The sequence below is a fragment of the Enoplosus armatus genome, chromosome 13 (assembly GCF_043641665.1).
Source record: "Enoplosus armatus isolate fEnoArm2 chromosome 13, fEnoArm2.hap1, whole genome shotgun sequence".
In the NCBI taxonomy this organism is placed as follows: domain Eukaryota; kingdom Metazoa; phylum Chordata; class Actinopteri; order Centrarchiformes; family Enoplosidae; genus Enoplosus; species Enoplosus armatus.
In genome coordinates, this window is record NC_092192.1 from 18,582,812 (window position 1) to 18,603,521 (window position 20,710).

A 20,710-nucleotide genomic window follows, 5' to 3' on the forward strand; every position below is an offset into this window, starting at 1 on the left:
AGGCCGTGCATATAATGTGCATGTAAAGTGTGTTTGTGCATTTTGTATTTCCTTGTGATTCATTTGGTTTAGCAAATAGACAGAGCTGCATTTTCACACAAAACAATTAATAACAAAGACTAAATATGAATGGTTGGTGGTTAGGTGCTTTTTCTCTGACTGCCAGACACCCTCTCCCACTGACAGATAGGCTGACAGAGAAAAGACACCCACATTTTCTAAAGAATAATTTCTTTGACAGATGCCTGCTGTATGCTCTGAGCAGTGCATTTTCCCAGCGGAGAATTCCACAAAGATTTTATATTCCACCTAGGATTCAGCCCCTCTCAGCCTTATTATTGGTACCTCCTGCCGTTCAAGACTGAAAAAAAAATCTTCAGCCAATCAGGAAGAAGCCCCAGCATGACTTTATTCAAATCCAAGGAGCATAACAAGCAGATCGACCCAACGTTGTCCAGACTTCTTGAAATGACAGACTGAAAGTGAAGATGCAGCTCTGCAGGTAAAAATAGAGACATTTTGCCCTTGTCCTTTCTGTGACATCAAGACCAGGGACACCACAATAGCAGACGAAGCAGCGCCTGGTGTTTATATTGGCGCTTCACCCAAGAAGACAGAGAGCATGCATGCAAGGATCAAGTGCTCTGGTAGTGAATGTGTGCAGAGGAGGAAGGTACCCGCCCCATCCCAGCACTCAGCTGTTATTGGTTCTCTGGATGGCCTGCAATCACCGTTTAAGTCTCAGAGGGCCCCACACTTTATGAGACAGTAAATTAAATCGACACTCCCCAATGTGAGATCCTCAGTGAGATAAAGCTCCACTGAAGATCTCATGATGGACAAAGAAGTGTTAGAAACCTTGATTAGGGTGTCCTCCCCCAACTGTGATCGGCTGCTAACTGAATAGAACCCAAATAAAACACAATAAGAGCAGTTGGGTGAGACACTTTGATCTGGTGGACGGTACCATCAGGGAATCACTGGACATTGTCATCTGGTCATTGAGGTTATTATAACAAGCCACGCTAGCAGCTGAGGCTGCTGAGAATCTCAGTCGTTTTGCAGGTTTTTGGTCATAAACAAATAAATGTTTTACCTGATGATGGCACTGGATGAAAAGTCAGGGGATCACCATCTCATGAATGTGCGCAAACAATGTCATGGCAATCCGTCCGATAGTCGTTGAGACATTTCACTCAAAGCCACAAAGGTGAACCACATGGTGGCACTTGGGGAAAAGTTGGGGGATCACCAAAGTCAGTAGGATTCCTCCTCTGGGGACCATGAATGTCAGTACAAATATTTAATATTAATAGACAGACTGACATTTATAGCATGGCTACAAAGAAAAAAATAGTTGAAGAAACAGTGCCATCTTCATCAGTCTATCGGCAATCAGTCTTTGTGACAATCATGACAACATGAAGTCTCCTGAAGTATTGTTTGATTCATGTTGTTACACTGCAGGAACTGATACTTAGGCTTCCATTGACTGCTTGATTTTCAGTGTTTCACATGTTTATGTCTGGAAAGCACACAGGATGTGCTGAAGTTCACCAGCAAGAACACTAGGTTTCTATTTGCTGCTGTGTTAGCGTTAATTAAGCCAGACGAGTCACATTTAGCACCTCTGTATCTCACTGCTGAGCACTGACCTCCTGGCAAACTGGCCTCCAAATCTTTTGTTTTGTTGTTTTGTTTAGCTATCCTTACTTTGTGTTGAGACAGTCAACATTTTCACTGAGACAGAATAAGACAGACATGGCTGTTGTTCAAGATGCGTGCCGACTCGCTCTCTGGAAACCTGTGTGCTTGATAAAATCAGATCCTGGTTGTTTCTGCTTCTGAAATCATTAACTAAGGCAGCAAAAAGAGCAGTTTACACAAACAGTTTGAGTCAAGTTTAGCAGATCCCTCACCACAGTGACGATCAGAACAGTGGTAGATCCTATCGATCCATGGTTATTACACTGATAGCTCTGTTGTGCCCCTTCCTACATGGAACAGGGGAAGAATGCACAGCTTTGCTGGCTCTGATCTGTGAACTGTCTGGTTTGATGTAATGTCCAGCAGCTGTCTGAGAGTTAGTGAGCCATCTGTGACTCGCCTCACCCAGTGGCTCTGTTAGGCCCTGTTTAACTGAGCTTAAATTGCACTTGACCGTTCAATGTCAAAGTACAGTAAACACCAAAGGATCTGTCATGTTAAAACCCTGTTTATTTGTTTAGATACTGTGTGTCCACCACACCGTCTGCTCCCTCATGGAAAGTGTAGAGAGAAAAGGGTGGGAGCCAAAACCAAAGGGATACAGTGGTTTTTAGTGCAGCTGGTGACAATGATTTGATCAGTGTAATGGACATGTTCAGTCGGAGCGGAGGGAGATGAACCATTAAAGTGATGTGTCAGTACCACCTACTTTTGAGGTGTTTGATCACAATGGTTTTGTTGACAACATCAGAGCACCGCTGAAGCCTCAGATGATTAAAAGTGAACACTCCACTGGATCCGTCGTGGAGAGAAAATAACTCTTGATATAAAGACGAGTGGTCACTGTGAATTTGTCATAACTATTTTTCTGACTCGTGGCCTGTCATCCGTTTACCCACTGAGATTTAAAAAAAATGAAACAGTTGAAAGAGACACGCCAGATTTGGATTGCACAAAGTGGGCCAGTTGTTGTTATAAATTTGCAAATTCAAACAAATGGCAGAAAGTGGTGCCCTCTTTTGGATGTCCAGCAGTGTCAGTGTCAGTGATGAGAGATGTTATTTCCTCCAGGACCAGATGTGAAAAGCTTAAAAACAGAACAACACAGCTTGCTCTTCATCTTATGAGGCTATTATTCTTTTTGCTGCCTAACAAACGCCTACGGCCAACATTTTTCAGCAGCCACTCCTTCCATTGTTGAGATTGAATTGCTCTGGTTAGAGACAATCTGATATGTCTGATATGTATGTATAAATATGTATAAATGTATAAATGTGTATAGCACATTATGAATGTAACAAGACAGGAGGATGAGAGGGTACTTCCATGTGAGTGTGGTGGTGGAGGGGTTAAGAGAGTTTGAATGACGTCAGCAGCTGGGCTTGTGAGTAAATGTCTGTCAGAGGGAAGGCCATGGGGAGACTATAGCAGTGGAAATCAATGGTTTCTTTTCAGGAAACATCCTAAATGGCACAATGCATTCACTGCAGCCTAAGAGAACGTAAGAACACGATCATGAAGCAATACTTAGAAAACTACAGGTTGCTATTTTGAGCATATATTACTGTATGATAATACACAGAATCAAATATCCATTGAACAAGACTAAACAAGTCTACAGACATGCTAGTAGCTCCATCAGTGTGAGCTCTAAATGCTAACACCAGTATACTAACATGCTCATAATGACAATGCTAACATGCTGATGTTTAGCAGGTACAATGTTTACCATGTTCACCATCTTAGTTTAGCTTTTGTATGTGTTGAATTTCATCAGTGCTCACCTTTGAGTGCTGAATTTCAAGTCACTTTTTACAATCGTGATGTTGTTTTGAAAAAAAACAAAAAACATCCCGTGAAGGAACCAAAGTGTTCCTTCTGTCCCAAAGCTCATATTTAATAACAGCGATGAGACATCCTTTCTACAAAATATTTATTTTTCCCCCTCAGTGTCCAACAAAGGACGAGTGTGATCATTCAGAGGCAGTCATTTACAAAAATACACATATGAAATATGATTAGACAAGAAAGACAAAATAATTCTGTCTTCTGATAACATTCAAGTAGGCGAGCCTTTTTTTTTCTTAATTTGAAGAAAAACAGATAATCCTGTTTGAAAAGCTGTCTGACTAAAAACTGAAATAAAAACTCACATGGCGGTTTGGCAGTGGGAAGATGTGATGATAACACTGATTAGCACAGCTTTCCTGGAAATCTTGGCAGAATATTAAAAAAACAGATTCAGCAGCATGGTTCATTTGTGCTCTTTATTATATTTTTATAGATATTTTTATACATACACACACACACACACACACACACAGATCACCACCACCAGTCCACACCTGCTAACTGCTGGTCCAGTCCCTGCGATTGTAACAGCAGATGTTTTAGACAGAAATACTAAGAACTTCAAGTGGCCACGTTGCACAGATTCTGCCAGCATGCACATAAGCTTTTTCTTAAGGGTATTAGTTTTATTAAGTGACTCCTGTAGAATGTATTTACTGTCTGAGCCCATCCAGAACAACTGCGTCAGTAATATCCCCTTGATCTAATTGTAAAATAGCTAGGCTAAATTGGTTTACAAAATGTAATTTTATTCCAGTCTGGAGCACCACCTCAGTAATTTGAGCCACATCACGGTGATTACTACCACTTCAGAATAAATAGCACACTTCATACAGATGTCCGGCTACCTACAGTAGTTTTGTGCTGCAACAAATTTGTCTTGGGTAATACTCTGCTTCCATCCACTCTTGGAGAAAATCTCTCACACCCACACACAAGCATTAAGTCTCTCCTACATTAACTAATTAAAAGAATGCAAGCTTAATAGTATCAAATCAAGAAAACAATGCGGTACATCTGCAGGTTAAAGCTGAGCATATTTCTAAGAATAAGAGGAGTGGGCTGATATAGTGTTACTGTAAGATCATTGTGCAGAAATGAAATGTCTGAAGGCAAGAAATCCTGGCAGATAAATGTTGAGGTATCACTTAAAGAAGGTAAAGTCACAGGCTAACATAGATAAATACAAATACAGACTGTAAGACCTTTAAAACTGTAAGCGGAACTGTTTTTAAGAGAGCATATACTGTAATTCCAGTATATAGCATTGAAGTCCACTTCATGCCACAGTCAAACAAGTAAGCTCCAGCTAACAAGCTCAGCTGCGTCTCTCGGGGACAGGGATTATGTCCGGCTGCCAATCTGCAATTGACTATTTGTTTGCACTTCCCAAGGCCGTTGGTGCATGGTTAGTGTCAAGAGGGAAATGGCAGTCTAAGAGAATAACATTTCAGGCTTTCTAGTGCCATAGTCAAAACTGGTCTTTCCTTCTGCACAGCAACACAATCCTGGTTCCTTCTGATGCAGAGAGTACTGAATGTTATTCACCTTTGTATTTCTATCTCTCATGTATCTGTTTGTGCAATCACCTCCAGGGATACAACAGAGGGTATTTTTGAGACCTTGGACTGTTTTCTGAGTTCTTAGATTAGGTTTTGTGATTGCAGATGAAGCGACAAGAGAAAGGTCTTTAACTGATCTTTGGTATTGAGTTGCAGTGACTTCTTTGAGGTCCAGGATTGCTATTGTGTCTTCTCAAAAAGGAAAACGTCATACTGAGTTAGGGATGACTATGTTGCTTACCCTGCAGAGAGCCACCAATACAGTGTCTCTCTACTTTTAGCAATTATGCTGTGAGTGTAGTCACTGCAGTCTCCTCCTCAAGGGCTCAGACAAGGCGTTCCTTCCAAAACCCATGCAGTATTAAATTACACTTATCCAAGATGATCAGACTGCCATCTTATCAATCCTTAACTGTTGAAATCTTGGAAAAACATTATTAAACCATCTGCTATGAGACTCCTCAACGACTCCCATCGGCAACATGATCTCTTTCTCTACAATATCAACCCTTTGGCCTCATTTCTAATATCGTATTTCTCATATTTCACTCCCCTCACCTTTTATCTCGCTGCACAATGAGATTTACAGGGGACGGTGTTAAATTGTCCAGGAGTGAGGCAAGAAATAGGTTACTGCTCAACCTTCAGGTCACAGTTATTTGAGTTGTGATCCAGCAGACCATGACAATAGGATACTCTTTCATCTCTGTGAGCACAAAAGGTGCTCGAGAGGGGGAGAGCGCTGTCCGAGACCATCAGAGACATATGTACTGCTGGCAGTGAAGTCTTCCTTGGTGACCGTGAGGCCAGAGAGGGCTTTCCTTTAGACAAAAGCTTCAGTGGGCAAAGAAGGATCTTTCTGAACCATCTTTCTTGATGCAATCCCAGTTTGAATACTCTCCACGCTGATGGCTGTAATGCCACTGATTTCTGAAGCGTGACGTTGCTCTACATAAGCAATTTTCTCAATTTTTTTCACTTCATCAATAAATTGGTCTCTTTTAATGAGACAACTATAACTACCCTTGCGCCTACATTACCCACCATGCACCCTAATACCGTCTATTGCCCACAGTTTGGTTGGAGACTTGGGTGAGTAATGCTAGAATCGGCCAACACAGCCTTGAGGCGCTGCTCTCGAGTAGAGATTAGGAGCGGGCTACTGAGGTCTGGTAAATTAATACATCACTCCATACCCCCAGATTTTTTTCATTTTCAAACTTGTTGACTCAAGTGACATCACTTGAGGACATTTATCAGACTTCACGCAGCTCCAGAAAAAGGTTTTATTTAACTTTTTCACATATGAAGTAGTACTCCTACCTGCAAACAGACTTTGATGAGTAAACTCCGTTGACAAACTGGTCATATAGGAGTTGATACCTGCAGATTGTGAAAGCATTCATGTGTTTTTTCATTTACTTCAACCATAACTGGTCGAAGCCAATAGCTGGAATAGTAAAGATGTGACGAGGTGCTTTCAGATGTTTTGTTCACTCTTGGCTTGTCATTCGGAGTCTGTGAGGTATGTATAAACTTTATTTATTGCTATCACCCTTGAAATTAATTAACTTGTGTTGGGTTGCCTCACAGATCCAGCATGTTGAGGAGGGGATAATCCAATCAACTTCTGTTGCTCTGCATGGGGAATTCAACTGCCATTGCAAACTGTTCACAAGGCTTTGCAACAGCAGTTACATTGTTGATCCGTGGTGATACTTATTAAATCTCTCACAGACCTACCACACTCCCATGGGCATAGACAGTAAAATTGGCAGCACATTGCAGGTCTGTGGCAATCAAATGTGTGATGGGAAGAAATTCAAGTTGCAGTGAAGAAGGAAAATGAAACAATACAAGACTATGGCGGTGAAGTAAGAAAAGGAGGCTGATTTCCTTTGGAGATTCAATATTTTCTACCTCAGGTTAACAGTTGGTGGTTCTCTTGTGCCTTTTCAGCCAAACACAACACGACTGTGGGTACACAAAGGCTGCCAATGGATTCTAAATTTTCACTCAATCAGTGTTCACTGTTTACAAGCAAATGTGAGCCGTTGCTTCTGTGTCTACAGCTTACAATAATGTAACTGACAAATGTTTCGCTTTTTGTCATGCACAATAGCAGAAAATAAATTGTGCCAGTACCACTTTCACAACACATTAGTGGGTGAGTCTATTTTTTCGAACACATCTCTTAAAGACTAGCTTAACACAGCATCAAAACCCTGTTTTGTTTCTGACCAGTGGTTTAACTTCTCACCTTGCTGCAGTTGGGTTGGGTTGCTGGGTGTGGTTACAGGTGCAACAGAGCACATGTGGACGCTGGATGTGGACAGAGGTAACACATACTTGAGACTTTCAGCCAGAGAGGGCAGTGAAACACTGCTTTTCAGCCTGGTGTTACTGTGAGTTACTCTTAAAAGCCAGCATCATTCAGTCTTTAATTAACTGATTTGTACTCGTAAATGAAACAACTTTACAACATTAGCAAGTGGCTTTGTCATAGGCAGATGAAATTCAGAGGTAAGAGAAAGATATCCAGCTGTCCTTCAACTGAACTGAAATGTCAACCGAGTAGAGGTTGATTTCATCTGAAGTGTTTTGAGGAAGTTGTTCATATGGAGTTGGGTTTGTTCAGCCTGCACATCTACGCAAAGTCACAGAGGGCAGCTGCCTGTTGACTCTTTCAAGCTCTATTTTAAAATCTCAGCTGGTTCCAAGTGTCTGGCCTCAGGTTGCATTGGCACTGTTTTATCCCAGTGCTACTCAGGGCCTTCATCAAATGAAAACAATATGTAGGCCTAATTTTTGCATGAAAGCCCACGTCTTGTGGTGGAATTTGATCGTCTGTCTCCTCAGGCATGAGATGAAATGACAGGTTGCAGTAATAACAAGATTATAAAACTTTTTTATTGATCCCCTCTGAAGATGAATTTATAAAGCAAATTCCACATATATCTCAGGTTCACATAGTTTTTTTTTACGCAAAGTTATGGCACCATTACTTTCTATAATTTCACCAGAAAAAATATTCATGTGGCTGTGGCCATGGTTTTATTTATACAAATGATGAGGAAGTACGTGTCTTGAATAGATCCACTGTAAAATAGCAATTACACTATATCAACATTCCCCAAAACAGACTTAGCCAGGCCAGTAAGATGTTATTTGTTTAAGCCAGTGATTTCGGGTGCACGAGAAAATATACATTCCACTGACATATTGTCTGACACCAGTGTAAGACTCTAGTGGACAGAACAGTCAAGGAAGCACAATTGGTTTCCCCTTTGGAAGCAACACAGTGGTAAACAACTGATGGACAATATTAAACCCAAGGGGAGAAGCTGAGTATGACAAACAGATTTATGCATGAGTGAACTCCACTGCACCAAAGCCATCAATTCTGCATCTTTCTCAGTGCCTAGAGATGTTTCTTTACCCTCCATCTCCCCGCGCCTGTCATTACATCTATCCCTGCTCTCTGCTAAGTGCTAATACATTTACATTTTTAGTGCTGCTCAGTAATAAAAGAGGTGGAATGAGTGGAGGCCTTTTACCACTGCTAAAACAAACATCAATGAACTCACCTCACTGAGGAGTCCCCCCACCAGTCCTTCCACCCACCCACAGCTTGGCCGCTGCTCCACAGTGCAGGTCAACAGTGTTGCGGTTTGAGTCTCCTCAGCTTCACTTACAGTTCTCGCCCTCATTTCGAGGTTCACTCACAAGAGTCTGCCTCACACAGGAGGCTCCACATAGTATTTTGTCCAGTCTGGATTCTCTGTCATCATCCCTTTAAGAATGTGGAGGAAACATCTTGTAACCAAAAGTTACCAACTGAAGTCACAGGTTAAGCACACAGGCAATACATGGGAAAAGAGGGATTGAGGTTGATCTCTATCATCTCAGTGGACTGACATGCTAGTCTTTGGGTGGGGTCTAATTTTCAAATTACATATTATAAAGAAGAATTCACATCAGGATATTTTCTTCACTTCCCGTATTTTGTTGTTTGGATGAAACAAATCCACTGTCTTCATCAAAGCTGGGTTTCATCAGTAATGACAAACATGGGTGAAAATTAAAAAAAGCTATTTTAGCAGAGACAAAAACCATCACATGAGTAACAAAATAAATAAATAAAGAGAGCTGTGCAGGATTTGATTACTAAACAAACCACTGACAAAAATAGCGAAGCATTTTTCAAACACAGCCCAGTCGGTATCTAAGTAAATTATCTACACGCTTGTGTTGTATCTCATCTGATGCAACACTACAATGCTGATCTTAGGTGAATGATCTCGAGAGGTATAACCAAGGCTGACCAGCCCTGATAAGATCTTCACCCTGCCAACTACTGAATAGGGTAATAACAAGCCTACTTTAAGACACGTGGTTATTGGGTCGTTTGAAATAGAACAATTCACAGCTTTACAAAGCCCTTTCCTTGGATAGCTGGTAGGGCACATCAATATAGTTGAGGCATTTGGAACAATGAATTGATAAGACTACATACTGTGTATGACCAGTGAGCAGGAAAAGAGTACCAAAACTGTCAGTTTCTCATCATTTCTTAATTCATTTTGAGCTGACTGCTGTGGCTCCTGTGTGTGAAAGAGGAACTCTACCTGGACCTATGCTAAGTTTGACCTTTCCACAGTGTATACATTCTTTGCTTACATGTCACAGGGAAAGAGCAGAAAAGAAAACATACACAGGCCATTACTAAGATGGTGTAGAAACAGTCAGCTGTGCATTTACACCTGGGGCACTGGCTGCTGCTTCCTGCAGTGAACTGTTCCCATATGGTTTTAGTTCCAGTTAATCACATACAGTACTTTCAGTGCAGTGAACAGCAGGTAATTTGGAATGGGAGACCAGAAGAAGAAGGCACAGAGGGGTGCTTCAGAAGTGTCCATGCGAAGGGAAATTGTGCATCTATACAGTTTACCAATAACACTGTGAACAGGATCTGGTACAGTACATCATGTGTAACAGTAGTCTATATCTGGGATTCCTCCTTCTCTATAGCCGCGGTTGGTGCCATGTGCTGCATTAGAAACATGGTTGGCACCTTTGTACAGGCCAGTGCCATTGGAGGGATATATGGTATGAATGATGTAATCCTCTCGTAGGGGTTTAGGCTGCATTGGCTGGCAAGCCGCCATAGGCGTCATCTGGAACCCTGGACCACGGATCTCCAAGATGGTGTTGTCCTTCTTGGTGCCTGACTCAATGTAATCATCATAGGTCTTGTTTTTTCGGGAGCTGTTGCGAGTATAGTGGTCACGAGGACACAAATGCCCAGTCCTATGTCCATACCAACAGAAGACGCCAAAAATAAGAGCCAAAGATACAATGGCAGTAGCCCCACCAATAATCCCTGCAAGGGGCAGCACTGTCATCTGTTGTGAGTCTTCATCCTCCTCCTCCTCCAATGGGCTGAGGTCTGATGTCTCAGCTTTTGCACACACCAGAGCTTCATCAGAGTCAGCATCTCCAGAAATTGCCCCTTTGCCTTCTGAACTGGCAGAGAGGGGCACCATGCAGATGATGTAGCTGGAGCGTGGTTGCAGGGAAGTAAGCAGGTACTCTCGACGGTCACCCCGAACCAGAGTCTCTGTGATTGATCCCATGGCGTTCCCAGTACCCAGTCGGAGCCAGCTCAGCCTGAAGGAGGAGCTGGGCTGGGCCACGCTCCAGGTAACACGAACGCTGTTGTGAGAGAGAGGCTTGACGTTGAGGGCCAGGCTCTTTCCCACACCGCTGCTGCTAAGAGTATAGTCCAAGCCAGAGTCAGGAAGCCCCAGGCCAGGTCGCTTTGAGCGGAGGGTGAAGAGAGAGCCCTGGGGAGGGGTGAGAGTGGTAGAGCTATCAACCCCACCTCCGCCCACTCTGTCTCTGGTGCCTGCTGTCCTCACCACCTCACATTCCTCCATCTCGTTGGTCAGGTCTGTCAAGGCCATGTCTCGCACCCGGTCAGGCCCATGGCAAGTGAGGCCTCTGACAGTGATGGAGTTACCACGGGCATGTAGCCAGTCATATAGCCAGCGCAGGTTGCAGCCACAGTGCCAAGGATTACCTCGCACCAGGAGCTGACCCAGGCTGTCCAGGTCTTTGAACAATCCCCTCGGCAAGGTGGTCAGGTTGTTTCCTGACAAGTCCAGCCTCTGCAGCCTGTGCATGCCATCCAAGGAACCACGTGGCATATGAGTCAGGGCATTGTCCTGTAGAGACAGGCGCTGCAGATGGGCACTGGGCAGGTTGACAGGTGGGGTCTGGAGGGAGTTACGGACAAGGGACAACTCAGTCAAGTTGGAAAGGCGGGAGAATGTGTCATCGGCAATGCGCTGGTTTGCCAAAAGGTTCCCATCCAGGACAAGACATCTAAGTGAGGTGAGGCCTCGGAAGGCATGGGTTGGGATAGTGGAGATTCGGTTGTCATCCAGACGGAGTTCTTCTAGAGAGGCAGGCAGTCCTGAGGGGATACTAGACAGGTGGTTGCGTGAAAGGAAAAGTAGGCGCAACCGCGGGTTGTCAGCAAAGGCTTGGTCCTCAATGCTGACAGTGGAAATAGAGTTGTCATCCAAGTGGAGCTTCTCTAGCAAGGGCATCCGAGCCAGCGTACTACGAGGAATAGTGCGTATGTTGTTGTCCTGCAAATGCAGTTCACGGACGGATGGCGGCAGATGCAGGGGGAATTCATCCAGTTCATTATCATAGAGGTAGACCACACGGACGGCAAGATGGTGCTCCAAGGAGGTGGGCAAGCCCGGGTTGTTTATGTGGTTGTTCTGAAGGTAGAGGACGGATGCTGAAGGAGGCAGTGACGGGATGGAGCTCAGGCCACGGTCATTACAGTAGATAAAGTCCTCATCGCACCTGCATACAGATGGGCATATCATGTCCCTGTCTCCAATGTACCCTTGTATCGTGGCTGTAGCAAACTGAAGCATGCCGGCACGTAGTGTCAAGCAAAGAAACAGCAGGAAGAGGCGAGCCTGCAGTTTAGCCACACCTACAGGTGCCATTATGGTGAACATAAGCACTGTCTATCTTTTCCAGGTCTGTTGTTAATCCTCAAATTGCTGCGGTGAGCTGGAATCCTGTGACCTCCACCCTGAGGGAGAAAGAGAAATTACAGTCAGCACTGATGCACAAATGAATTAGTTAATGGTCACAGGTGACGAGACAACTAAGGTGATTTCCGTTAAATTTCATGAGCTCAGCTTCTCACTAAACTTTCATTCTCTTATGTCTAAGCAATATTATAATCTAGGAACATGATACAATTATCATATTTAAATAGAAGCTACAGAGACATCTTGCATTCAAAATTGTTTTTTCAGAATTAATAATAATATCCTCAGGGAGATGTGCACACATGGATGGATCTGTGAGGATTCCCATCACAGCCTCTCACAACCTTCTGCCATCAATTCAAAGCCAATAAGACACAAATATAACTGCACAGCCAAGAATCATTATGTTGAATTAGCAACAGTAATCCAAGATTACCGACAGTTTAATACTAAACTTTAATATGTCCTGTACTGAATGCGTAAAGCAGTGTGAATATTTAGTCTTAGGAAAAGCAACTCTGGAATGGACTAATCCAATCCTAGATTTAGAATTAAGCCTTGTGCATAGATATGAAGTCTTGAGAATATTCTTCACTTCTAAATTATTTAAGAGACCCTGAGAGAGGGTCCATAACTCCATTAGGAGCAGCCAGCAGATGGCTGCATTATCTAGACAGAGCTGAAGATACTTTTCATTATCAAGAAGGAACAACATGTTTCAGCTCAGAGCCATCGTCTTCAAGAGCTAAATTCAGGCAGTCAAGATGGCACTGGGCACTATACAACTCCATAAAACCTTCTAGACAGATCATGTCTTCTTAATGAAGTTGTATCGAATAAATTAGGTACAATAAAAATGTAATGGAAAGATAAAATAACTGTAGCTGAATGCAGATGATGTGACAATTAAATAACTATGCAGTGCTGTGGGAGTCTACATGAGCTGTAGTCAGAACTTGATTGGTATCACGATTTGTTGTTGTTACTGATTAAGCGAGAGATGCCATAACATTAAGTACATTATTGACTACAGAGATTTGGAAACTGGTAAATTGCAACACAGTGACAACTTGAGCCCATCGCGGTCTTCAATAACCAGGGCCATTAGTCAAACCATTAAGGCCCACACAGCAGCAAACATAGTCAGGCTGTAGTATTGATTTTCTCACAAATCCGAGGTGATCTGCCAGAGCCAGTCGGCTCTCATGCAGATTACAGGATTCCCAGGAGTGCAAGTTAGACAGCATGATAATTAACCAAATAAATGACAACTCTGCTGGGAGTTGACTTTTCTGGATATACATTTGTAAGCATTAATCTGTATGTGCTTATTCATTACCAAAATATTGAAAATTATGACAAACTTTCTGTTGACACTCATTTTCAAGTGTAATGAATCACAATAAACAGCACCAAACACTCCAACAGTTGTTCAGCTGTGGCTTCAACAACAATTCTTCTTACAAAAGGAGGACTGCACTTTTTCTCCACTGAGATTTGATTTTATGACCATCTTATTTACCATTATGTTAGACTTCAGGGTCTCTCTATCAAACCTATCTGGACACTTTTAAGCTGCCAGTATGCTTCTGACAATTTGTGTAACTTTTGGAAACCATCAATCTTACATTCACCCCATTTTGCGCAGTGATTGGCAAGCTGTGTGTAGGTGAGAAAGGAGCCAGGGTTTGAACTTCTCTCTCTAGCTCTCTTTTTTTCATTTTTGACAACTATTTCTGTCACTTTTCATGTGAACAACCTAGTGCAACACTATGAATGCCTTCAAGGAGAGACTGTGCGAAAATGTGTGTTGTTATCCCCATACATATACTGTTATCGTGTTGCCAACCTCTGTATAACCCTATTTTCAACCCTTCGAGGGTGGCTGTTTGGAACAATTATGAACACTTCCTACGTGGTCGGACAAAACGTTGGTCATGACCATCAGGTACTTCCACTGTGTAGACTACACACTTAATACACACAATGCTCTTAATACCAATTTGAATCATAATAAAACTGACAAGTATGGAAGAAGGTGACAAAGTCAGAAAACAATATTTGTAAGGCAAGTTGGCATTATACATGGGAAAATGGATGTCTGAGATCAAGGTTGTAGCAGCAGAATGTGTCGTTCGATTTTACCTTCACCCTTACACCCTTCTCTACTCAGTACTGGACAATAACACAGACAAAAATGTCCTCTTTAAAGTGTAAAGTTTTAAGAAAGGAAAAATCAAGCTTATGACAAACTGTCTTTTAGTTCAGTTGTCTTCAGTGTAGTATAACAACACATTTGTAAGAGACATATCATTTTGGGAGCTTCAAAGCGTTTTGTGCTTCTTTCACTGCTTTATTTTCCAAGTTCATGCCCTACTTTATATTTCTTGCTTCAGTTGTTAGATTTATGTCTGTCACCATGAGCTAAAACATCTCCAAACTCAGTGCTCGCGCATCATAAAACTCCATTTTTGTTTGCACTTCACTGCTCTTGACACCGTGAAGTGGTGTCAGTGCACTATAAGCTTTGAGCCCAAAGAGTAAAATAAAATATTGTGTATACACTTTGTGCAGCTTGATATTAATTCATTTTATGACTAAGAAGCTGTAAATGCTCACAAGGTTTCGGTGTGTGTGTTTGTGTGTGTGTGTGTGTGTGAGGCTGAGTAGTGCTAAAGAATGGATGACTTTTGAATCCCAGGAGCTTCAGCAGTGAGTCTCTTGAACACTGGAGTATTTGGGTCAGCCCTTTAAAAACAAGATAGATGTGGTGTGAGATTGAAGCGGTGCAGAGAGCCAGAGAGGATTAATAGAGCATATTGAGCTGCGATTCTCTGGATTAAGCAGGTGCTACAAAGAATGGCAGACAGTCAGTTCAGGATTTTTTTTTTTGCCTTATAGGTTGCTCATTTTTCTTCCTCTATTTAAGAACGATGTAAAAGCATAAAGAGTACCTGGCTGCTCTTTGTGTTTGTGTGTGTGAATGTTTCTGCTTCGAAAGTACAGTGTGTTTGTCTATCCATGCACGATCAAATTGCAAACATTAACCCATATGGGAACAATCTATATGGTCGCAGTCTACATTTCAGTTATCTGTGGAGGGGAGTCAAGCAGGGATGTGGGGTAATGTGTTAGCCAGACAGCCAGCCGCCTCAGGCAGAGTACAGTACACACAACAACCCCCAATATAATACTGGAACCCAAAACTGGATCAATTTACATAAAAAACAGAGAGGGAGAGAGAGTGACAGAAAGCAGCTTTGAGCAAGACCTTTGAACCCCATCTCCCCATTAAGACCCCCACAGAGGGATAGGACTTGGGAAATCTGGAAAACCGGATTTTGGATGACCGAAGGGGCCGCTGATGTATCAGGGAATCCACTTTACTGATGGCAGGGAAAAGATAATAGTGGCCCACAGCTTATCTTACATGCTATGTCCATGGATCGCATTTTAGATTTACTGATTAGACATGTGGAAAAGGGGAAAGGATGACGCAAAACATGACGGTTATGGTAATGACAGAAATAAATCGAGGGATCTGAGATAGAAAAAAAATAAGAGAGGCCAGAAAAGCATGGACTATTCATTTTGGTTAATCGTGGAGGTTGTTGGGTTTTATTTGTGTGTGTGTGTCTAATATTTCTTGTAATACTCTAGCTAAGAGACATGTCTTTGCAATAATGCACCATAATCTTCAAGCTATTAAAACATGGAGATAAAAAATGGACTTTAATCCCCAAAAGAAGTAAACAAGGCACAAATACGTAGAAAAAAACAGAAATATGTTACTCTCCACAATTTGCTTCTTTCAAAAATATTCAAAATCATGATCTTCAGTGTCACTTTTAAGTTAAAAAACATAAAAAATGACATTAAAAACAAAGAAAAAGATGAAAGATGCACTTAATCTTTTAAAGTCGTCTTTGTGACAATACTGTCATCATCACAAATTATGTGTTTGAAAAAAGCCATCTATATTCATTGCCTCACATATTGTCAAACCACACGAGTCCCTGCATTTGTGGCTCATAATAAATTCTAATCATGAATGATTTGATGTACAGTACCAACTCATTACAATTCTTTGAAGTCTTTGGCATCTTCTCTTCTTTGTAAACATGCCATGTGAATATGCTATAGAGGCATGCTGAATAACATGTTAAAGGCTTAATAAGTAATGGATTCTTCCCCCCCACACTAACTCATTTTTTTTGTTGGTTTATGCACCAATTTCCTGGCATGAAGGAGCGATTGGATTTGCACTCAGCAGTTTCTCATCTGAGCTGCTGACACAAAGACCCAGGGTGTGTGACATATATAAAGATTTGTGTTTCCGGATGAAAATAGTTTTCTTGTTTTTGTCATACACTCTATATTAACACTCAAGACCTGTATATTCTGTTGTGCTAAAACGGATTAAGTAAAAAAAAAAAGAAGAAGGGGAAAAAGAGCTTAAATTCTTCAATTACACATACAAACAAACCAAAGATTAAATTCTGTTTCTAATAAATTACATATTACGCATGTAAATTTGGATCTGGATTCAAGATATTTAACTGAAAGTGAGCCAATACATTCAATACATATATTTAACTGTATATTTATGACAATGCAAGCACTTTCAGAAACTCAACTGCCATATAAATATGAAAGAAAACAAACAAAGAGCACAATACAAATTTGGATATATATTGGACCTACAAATTAACAGTTCCTTTTGTGTACTTTACTAAATATTGCTTTGAAAATACCTTGTAGCAAAGTAGTAGAGATAGTACAGCAGCGACAGAGCGCTTCACATAATTCACAGAAGGGGATGTACCTTCATCTTGAGGGGGTGGGATGAGGGGTTGTTTTCGGGTGGGTATGCAGCTCACAGGCCCTGAAGTGACTTGATATATAGCTCGACAGCACTATAACATGTTTTATCTTTATAGCGCTATAATATGTTCTGTCGTGCCACCAGTCCAATTCCCCGTCCTCTCCACTGCAGCTGCAGCTGCCCCTCAATTCTTTTGGCTCAGTGTTTCGTCCTCCAGACAGTCAGATTACAGGTAAATCCTTTCAGCATTAACAAAAAGGACCGCAGCTCCTTGCAGCAATACGCAGCTGGATTGTGTGCAAAGGTAAGAATGAATCTTACATGCTGAAAGGGTTTTGGAGAGGGGGGGTATCAGTAGTGTAATCCAGTGAGTTTCTCAATGGTATTACAGTAATAGTCGCCTTAACTGAACTGAGATGGACAGTTTTCTTGTCAAGTTTTGCAAAAATATGTTGGGCTTAATAATTGTCAATAAATGGCATCCACCAAACCATTCATTTTTTTAGCCATGCTAATGCTTGTATTAATCTATTTTCCACTGAAATATATAAACAAAAGCCTTTCTGATATCAAATGACTTTAATATTCTCAAGCAAGTGTTCCCTGCATTAGTGTGCCAATTAACAAAAAAAACAACCACTGTACATGCCTCTGGGTTTCATCCATGAAGCAATTTCAATTAAAGGTCTTGATGGTGTATTTAATGGGAGATTTGCTGTTCTGCCACGTTGGTGCATGATACAGTGAGATAGCACGAGCTTGGCAGACTAGCTTGCAAATAAACTTCAGAAGTGTCAGTCTGTGTCAGTGGTCATAATACAGTCTTTGATCAGTGCCTCACTGGCTTCTGAAATCACTTGCATTGCTTTTAATGTTGCTGGTTTCCACACTAATGGCGGTGCTACATAAAATCGAGGAAACAGTTTATTCTCAAGAAGAGTCTAGCCTCGCCATTTTGAGGAAACAGATACTTGATCATTTTAAACGGGACTTATAAAGGCAAATTTATCTTCTGCCTTTAAGTCAAGGAGTCAGGCTGTGGTTGTCACGCTTCAGCTGGGACTCTGATTGGATTTTTTCTTATTTGTGAGCAAAGGAGAGAGGGAGGTTGGTTAGCTTAATTGGTTAAATTTGAATTCAACCCTGACAAGTTGCAATATAAATACAAGGCTGTGGGAGGCCAAGGCAGCTGAGTCACATGACAACGCTGTGCTTTCAGGGTGAAAATTAAACGACACATCAGGAAAACAACAGAGGAAAAAGAAAACAATAACATCAATGAAAATCCTCTCTGCATCCCTGACACCTTTACAGGGCTGTCAGCTTGTGTCTGGCAGCCATACTGGAGGGCCAACGGCTATGAAAAACCGTGAACGCCAATCATCTCACCACTGCTAAAATGATGTGAAACATATACGTGCTTTTGAGTGTAAACTGATCACTTGACTGCTGCTAACCATCCCTGTCATGCAGTAAACACACATCAACATCGGCGGCAGCTGCTAGTTGAGTTACACTGCGACTTTAAAAGATTAAATGCATCTTTCATCTTTTTCTTTGTTTTTAATGTCATTTTTAATGTTTTTTGTATTCTTGAATCATTTGTGTCTGTTCTTATTCAGCCTTATGTAATCAGATGTTGCAGTAGCCCTTTTATTTATTTATTAGAAAATAAAGTTAACTTTATAGTTGAGGTTGACGTCAGGGCTGTTTTAGTTTTCTGCATCTGAATGAAAGTGATGGACATGTTCACATCACAATGAAAGTTTATATTCTTTGCACTTTTTCCCATTTGAGGAACCAGACAGTGTTATTTGGTTTGCATTTATGTCCTGACTTTGGTTTCTGGCAGGCAGCTGTCACAGTGTTGGCATTGTAATCACAATGAACAATAAACAAATGTTGTTGTTTTTTTTTTTGTTTTAACATATAATGGTTATCTTTCCAGGAAAGTGGAAGTTGAACGTACAGATTTTCAAAGTGAAGCTTGATTTATGTTGGTGTGTATAGAACTAGACTGATATATCAGCCCATATTAGCTAATTGCAGATATATCACTAACGGTGTGTATGTTGGCCGCTAAGTAACAAGAAACTGCAGTACAAAGATTCCAAACTAGGTCTGAGATCATTTAGAAATAATGTCACCATTACACAGTAATCTACAGTGTATCTACCACTGCATCTACAGTGTTACTCCCCTTAATCTCTTGTGTCAAGTATAAATTCGGTTTAACCTCTCAGGTTTATCTTTGCTGTACAGCAGCTCATATTCTTCCAGCATAATATAGTTTTTCACCCTGTGAATATTCATGGATACAGTTCAATTTGTCCTCAGCCACAACAACATTTCAAAACCAAATTCACATCCTACCCCAAATCCACCAAAATAGAAAGTACAAGCAGAAACTCTGATGAATAACTCTATTATTTCCGTTTGGTTGGACTGATCATAGGCCAGTTTCCATCACATGTTGGTGCCGTGATCTCAGCCGGTTGCCCCCGGTCTACTGTATTACTCATCTCCCTGTCAGCTACTTGGGTCTTCATATTCTCATCTACACCCTCCACACCACAATTTACACATCAAATCCTACACTGTACTTTCCAAAATCAAAACATGTTCGTGCACGTCTTCATACACACAGCCTGATATTTCAGTCTGCGTTGATTTAACGAAAGCAGTTCTGTTTTGCAGTTAGAGGACAAACATCTTCTCCTCGCTCTCCCTGTCACAGTTTCTCCACTCATGCATGTGGCTTATGGAAACGATGAGGTGGCTAACTGAGTTTTCTTTTGCTTCATCATCACACCTCCCTTCACAATCTTCCTTTCGCTTTTGTCTGGCCTTGTCTCCTGTTTGTGTTGCATTTACAAATGTCAAAAATGTTGTCTACGTTGACTGAATTTCATAATGTTTTCATCTTACCGTCTGCAAATTTGATTCCTTAGCTTTCAATCTGTAGCAGCTTCTCTCGCTCTCTTTTCCTCTACATCACTCTCTCTCTCTTTATGCAACGTTTGCTTAATCCCATTTTAAGCAGTCATAATATCGTCCAAACAAAAATCTAAAGGCGATCCTTTGACTGATTGAAATAACAAATGTTGGCAAATGCCACCCTCTTAAAATCCAGTTTTGTCTGATAAAATCTCGTCCAAAGGAAAACCTCAGCAGCAATGCAAAGTTAATTACAGAACCGTTACATGAATCTAATTTAAGTGAAGGAGACGTTTCCTTGTGAGAATTAGCTGTGGTTTGAAAGGCACCAGTGTGTGTATACATGCAGGCTTTTGTTACTAATGAAGCAAATATGATCTTGTGCTCTTGGAGCTGTATACGTTTGTCTTTCACCATATAAGAAATCACAGTGGATAAATAGAAGCAGGCCGCCTCCGGGGCTCAGAAAAGATCCTGTGCAGTGTACACTTAACTTTGACTGCTCAGTGTGTGTGTGTGTGTGTGTGTGTGTGTGTGAGTGTGTGGGTTTCTCCTGCATGAAATACCAGCTGTAGGAGTGTTCAGATCTTAAGCTAAAGTTGCTTTGAATCCCAAACGCCCCACACAGTCGTTCAAAACTCTTCACTTTCTTATGACTCCACGTGATCTCACCATCACCCCTGAAATCTGGTCAGACTGGGTTCAAAACACAGAACATATTGTATTTTTGCTGATTTGATGATAAA

General features: G+C 41.5%; 1 protein-coding gene across 1 annotated transcript; it reads right to left on the reverse strand.

Moving 5' to 3' along the window:
• Nucleotides 1-10,105: 10,105 nt before the first annotated feature.
• flrt1a (fibronectin leucine rich transmembrane protein 1a) lies at nucleotides 10,106-12,163 on the reverse strand. Its single transcript, XM_070917767.1, has one exon. It carries the CDS (start codon nucleotides 12,161-12,163, stop codon nucleotides 10,106-10,108), a length of 2,058 nt encoding a protein of 685 aa, XP_070773868.1.
• Between the last annotated feature and the right edge of the window lie 8,547 nt (nucleotides 12,164-20,710).

Excerpts from the sequence above, each read along its gene's own strand:
- flrt1a (XM_070917767.1), bottom strand. The coding sequence starts at position 12,163 with ATGTTCACCATAATGGCACCTGTAGGTGTGGCTAAACTGCAGGCTCGC.